Here is a 6,267-nt window from a genome sequence, read left to right as displayed (position 1 = left end):
ATATGGCTAAATCGCCATCCACCCAAATTTTCAAGTACATCTCTTTTTGCCGTGAAATCTGCCTCGTCTGGCGTTGTTATCCTTCAATATGGTCACGCCAAGAAAGTTTGTACCATGTTGGAGAGAGACACAGAGAGAGAAAGAGAAGTGGGCGGTGGATATTTGCATAAACAAAGAGAGAGAAAAGAGGAAAGAGGAGGAAGCAAGTGATAAGAAAGACGGACATCATGAAAGGGAGTACTGAGTTAAGGGGAAATACAGTTCGCCCCTTATGCCAATACAAAAGAGTTGTAATAGTTCAGGATTAGCCAAGCAAAAATTATGTACTTATTCCAAATATTCAGGTCTTGAGTTAAAAGGGAGAAACAAAATCACAACACTTATGTATACTCGCGTTCGAAATCTAGTTTCCATCAACTCTTGTCAGCTATAGATTTCTCTGTACTCTTCATAAAATATTTCTTGAAGCACTCATCACCTTTACAGTATGTGCACACAAATTTGTACACCTCAATCAAGAGCAGTGGGAATCGAGTTGTAAAATAGTTATCAAATCCTTCATATGACGTTCCAACAAGTTTCTAAAATAGCCATCAACAAACAAAGTGAATGTTAGCCTTGAAAAAGTGAAATGTATCTAAAGATGTATCAAATTCGTATCCTAAATATTATATTCACCTGAATATCTTCCGGGAGTGGTTGACTAACAATGTTTTGAATCAGTCGCAACAAGTCTCGAATGCTGCTAAACTTGTAACCCCCTTCTGCATATGGGAGAAAGTGCCTGATTATCTTCTCATCCACCTTCTTGTTCCATTTCAGAACATTTATCAAAACTATCCTTTCTGTACCTAAAATCGTGCTTGCAGTAGATTCGAGAGCTTTATCAAGATCAGCGCCCTTTATTACTCTGTCACTAGTGTCGCAGAGGAAAGAAAGTCTATTCTTCGCATCCCAAAACAGTGGATGGTGCAACACCTCAATTACTTTTGGCCTGCAAAGAATAGCAAGCACTAATTTTTCATTCCAAGTAAAAGTTTTGAACCTACTCCAATGTCTTTCAATCCACTCGATACGATGGCAAGGCTTTGTCGCAACATGATATAATTTAAATATACTAAACACGTATAAACTGAGCTGCTAACAGATTAATAATGTGGTTAATTAGTTTCGAAAGGCTATTACCATTTCAAAACAAAAAAGGGGTATCGTGTACCTCTTTTAAGCTTTTTAATAAAAATGGTGTAACGTATGTAAAGTATTAATAATGTAGGTTCCATATTTAAGGAAACTATACAATCTTACCTCTTCTCAGGATCGAAGTTTATTAAAGAAGAAATAAGATCAGAAGCTTCAGGGAAATCTTTTACCAAAGACAAGTCTGGCTGATTATTCTTCCGAATATTTCCATCACGTTTATCATGGTCCCCAAATGGATGGCAACCATGAGTGATGCAAAAAAAGAGGACGCATCCTAAACTAAACAAATCTATTGAACTCGTTTGATGTTGTCCATCAAGAAGTTGTTCAGGTGCTTTCCAGCCGGTGGTACCAAAACCTATAGTTAATTCCAAAAAACATGCATGAGACTAAAATTGGAGGGAGTGAAAAGCAGTTGTAATTAGTTTAAGAAAATTTATTTTTGGGTGTAGGTTGTGAACAAATGTTTTAAACTAGACTAACATATTCATGGTTTAAACGGTATTAAAGTACATTCTGATGGGAGTAATAAAGTACTAGTTAATATTAAAAAAAAAAAAAAAACTCGATTACTTATATACCTCAACTAACGTGGGAACCCTTATTTTCTTGTTGATTTAGACATAAGGTTTGCTTAGTCAAGACCTAAATGATAGAATTAGCTTGATCAACTAGTGTGACAAACATATATGCATAAGTAGAATTTTTAAATTAATAGGGAAATGAGATTTCTTGCCAAGATAATGGTTACTTAAAGGAGAACTTACCAGAAAGGTGTTTGCTGATGCCCATATCAGAAAGCTTTGCACATAAAGTTGAGCTTTCCTTAATTATTAAAATGTTTTGTGGCTTTAAGTCTCGGTGAACTATATTCAATTTGTGCAGAGCAAAAAGCCCAGAAACAATGTCACTGTAAGATCATAAAATTGAACATTTACATAAGATCAGGCGATCAATTAGTATGATAAATCAGATCCAAAAACAAAGGACCTAAAAGATGTTTCATTCAAAATTCCAATTGAGTACCCATAATTGTCTTCAATTATTCATAATACGATTTGAAGTTCTTGGTGATGAGTAAAGGAACTTTTTAACTAACCTCATCAATTTCAGTAATAAAGGTGATGGACGGTCTATATTTCCTTCCCAAAGCTTAACATCTCTTAAAACATTCTTCAGTTTCTCCAAGTATATTGAAATGGACTCATTTTGATTGGAATACGTAGAATACAGTCGGATGAGGTCATATAAATTGCAATCACAGCGCTCCAGAGCTAGATAAATAAAATTTCTGTCATTTTCGTTTCCATGATATCTTACAATATTCGGGCCATGATCAGATGCTACAAGATTCTTGATTTCTGGGGCAATCAACGTAGCATGACTTTGGAGAATGCGTTTCACAGCGACTGGTCTACCATCATAAGTCCCCTCATAGACAACAGTCCCGTCAATACCTTGACCAATTTCCTTTGAAAATAAAACCACTAATTTTTCGCCTATCTTCCGTTGATTCTTAGAGGATGTAACTTCTGAGCTAGAAGGAGTGCTTTCTTCTTTATGCTGACATAAAAGAATTCTCACATTTAAATATAAAAGTAGAAAAGTGATATCCTCCAGTTGAATGAAGATATAGATCAATTAAAATGTCGTTATATGAGAACCTTAGGGGGGATCACGTATAGTCTTTAGTACTCTAGTCTATGTTTTTTGAACGTTAATTAAATTGGATCAAAATCATGACAGATTGAAAAAATACGCAAAACTAGCCTCTAATACAGATTTAACAGTTAGAAGAACCCTAACATAATTACATAGCATGGCACCAAAATTCAAGAGCTTTATGTTTATGCCATCTATTCTGTACTCTCTATTTTTGTTGATTTTGATATTTTACAAGAATACTCTACAAATACAATAGCCAAAAATATTCGGTCATCCTTATTAAGGAGAAAAATAATCTAGTAGTATATCCAGGACATTTTCTGTTTTTTTTTTTCTTGTTTGAAAGATATTTTATGGTTTTTAGAGAGGCATAGATGTTAAATTTTTGTGATTGAGTGTTATAAATGTAAAGATGACATCTTTTAAGTGATATTTTTGTATTTCTCCCATTTCCTCATATGCTACCATAGAATTTTCATTAAAACGTAGATGAAATATATATCTTGACCTTTTTTTATACAAAAAGTTTGTATTTTTTCTTCTTTTATGAGAATAAATAACTTTTTTATTTTCCTCCTCAACACACAATTTTTGTCTTCATCGGTATGTCGTTTGGTCAGGAAAGAGTTTTTTAAAGAGTGTTGTTTACTTATATATAGATTTTTTTAAAATGTGTCCTTTATATATACTTTCATTTTTTTCTATTTATGATAAAATTACTTTTTTCTCAAATGTGTCCTTATTTAAACATCTTTTTGCCGCATCTATTATTCTTTTTTCATATCACCTCACATAAATTATGTTTCGTCTTAATCTTTTTTTTTATCCCTGAAATGTGGTCTACTTAAAAAGAATTTATTTTATTAAAATAAAATAATATAAATAATAATTCAGCAAAAAAATGTAAACTTTAGAGGATATTTTACATTCATGTATAAAATATATAACGAGTCGACTATGCATGTGTATAATACGTGCTTCTAAACTAATATATATATATATATATATATATATAAAGAGATCTAAGCGTGCTCTTAACTAATTTCTTCTCCCTCTAGAATTTGTCCTCAGACTGAAAATTGTTCTAACTCAAACTTTTTGAACTCTTTAAGCGTCTCAAATTTAATCCTCAATTAAAGTTCCATTAAGGTCAGATGGAAAGATACGATAACCATGTAATTTGACCTAAATGATAATCTCAGATATTATTGTATATTTTTGTTGTTTATACATTTTCTATTATATGCCTCTGTATGCTTCTTATTTTAAGATAACGAACACCAAACAAAACTATAAAATGCTTCTTTCTTTTCATTTGTTTTTTCCAATCTGCCTTTTTATGTTTTATTGTTGTGGGTGTGTGTAAGATTTTGTTTTTCATTTTATGCGTTACAGTTTGAGCTTAGTCAGTTTTAAAAATATGAAAATTATATTTTCTCTATAAAATGTAAATTAGAGTCGCTATAATTGTTTTCCCTTACATCTGAATTTTGAAGAGATTTTATTGTCAGAGGATCTGATACCTAAAAATAAGGGAATGCAAACTTCTTTTTCTCCCTCTCCGCCACTAGAAATCAAAAGCCTACAGGAAGTAATGACTACTTTCTATTTTGAATGTTTTGTGCCTTTTGGAATAAATCAGAGATATGCTATTTCAGCTAAATCCTATATGCTAATCATTCACTAAATCATATAATTAAATCTATTTATACATCAATGAAAACTGGAGATAACAGTTTTACCCGTGGTATAATTAAGTACCCGCAGGTACCCATTTCTAAAGGTGGGTATGCAGATATTTTATAGGAGTGGTGCAGGTATGGTTAAAACTAACCCCCGAGTTAGGGAGCAGTGGTGGGGGAAGTTACCCCACTCCCTTTTCCGGCCAAATTACATTTACCAATATGAGCTATATACATTGTAAAATATTTTAAGTTTAATGTGGAGGTTAAAAAAGGGATAACCTTAAAACAAGGAATATGTTTCTTAAAGTTGTAGGGCTTGTTCTTTTTGGAGTAAAACTCAAAAAAAGTTTGAATTTAAGTTTGAATTTTATTCAAGTTTATGTTCGTTTGTAAAATTTAAGTTTGAAATGCTAGAAAAAATCTACTCCACTTTCCATGCATCTCACATTACCTTGCAACAACAATACCGTTTGTGCGGCTATAAGAAATTTTCGGAGCTAATCTCAGCTCTTCTTGTGGTAGAGAAAAATAATGAATTGTTGATTAAAAATTAACATTCTCATCCCACTAGTTCAGAAACATTTTCCAAAATCAAAAGCTGCATTCTCTAAAAATTCGAGACGGGAAAAAATCATGGTCATGGACGTGATGGTGGCTGAGGCCGTGGTCAAGGACGTGGTAAAAATGGTTATTACAACCCTTCATAAAATGACGTGACCTAGAAGAAGCGTCATGTCAAAAGAAAAGGCGTTGATCCAAGTTGTTCTTAAAATCTAGAAAATTCCTTGTGTAGAATTCTTGTTTGGAGAAGAAGTCTTGTCCATCAGAGATTACTCTGAGACTACTATCATTGCAATCGTCAACAACTAACCGTGATCTCAACTGATAACAGTTTTACCCGCAGGTATAGGCATCTCTAAAGGAGTGGTGCAGGTATGGTTAAAACTAAACCCCCAAGTTAGGGCGGGACAGATGTTGGGGAAGCTACCCTACTCCCTTTTCCGGCCAAATTACATTACCAATATGAACTATATGCGTTGTAAAATATTTTAAGTTTAATGTGGTGGTTAAAAAAGGGAAACACTTTAAAACAAGGAAAATGTTTCTAAAAGTTCTAATGTCTTCGGTTTGAGATATGATGACGCTGCAACAATTGGTTTTTAACTGTGAAGGAATATATGGGCAGCGTATGGGACTATGGGAGACAAAAGGAGAGTATAGGAGCCCCATTTAAATTCCTAATTAATATGGGTATTACGTCTCTTAGAAAATTTTCCGAAAGTTCAATTATCCGGCGAGTGGGATTTACTTTCCGTCAGGTTGTAAGAAAATCGCTAATTACAGTTTTAGCATAAAAAAAAAAAAAAAAAAAAAAAAAAAAAAAAAACAGAAAAAGAAAATCGCTAATTACAGAGAAAAGAATATACATATAAAAAAAGCGTGAAGAGTATGCACAAACTTGAGATATTAGTCATTAAAGGCATAAGTTTGGATAAACAAAAATAGCTAAAGCATACAGAAGTAATTAGGTACCTGACTCTTGATTACGTCTTCAGCTGCTTTGAACTCCTTTTAGATAAAAGTAGAAGAAGAAGAAGAATAATAATAAAGAAAGAGAAGAAGAAGAAGAAAGAAAAAGAAGAAAACAACAAATTAAGGGCATCAATACTGGTTAAGAAAGGAGAACAATATATATATAAGAAGTGATAAAAAAAAA

At 32.7% G+C, this 6,267-nt stretch overlaps 1 protein-coding gene across 1 annotated transcript; it reads right to left on the bottom strand.

Moving 5' to 3' along the window:
• Positions 1–240: 240 nt before the first annotated feature.
• LOC21406453 (serine/threonine-protein kinase/endoribonuclease IRE1a) lies at positions 241–6,119 on the bottom strand (the record flags this gene model as incomplete). The annotated part of the gene is made up of 6 exons (XM_024163004.1): positions 241–581; positions 679–994; positions 1,306–1,558; positions 1,968–2,110; positions 2,300–2,763; positions 6,084–6,119. Coding segments are annotated over 6 exons (1,380 nt in total), but the record flags the coding sequence as incomplete, so codon positions are not given.
• Between the last annotated feature and the right edge of the window lie 148 nt (positions 6,120–6,267).

The sequence above is a fragment of the Morus notabilis genome, unplaced genomic scaffold (assembly GCF_000414095.1).
Source record: "Morus notabilis unplaced genomic scaffold, ASM41409v2 Scaffold337, whole genome shotgun sequence".
NCBI lineage: Eukaryota > Viridiplantae > Streptophyta > Magnoliopsida > Rosales > Moraceae > Morus > Morus notabilis.
This window is presented reverse-complemented; position numbering and strand designations above follow the sequence as displayed.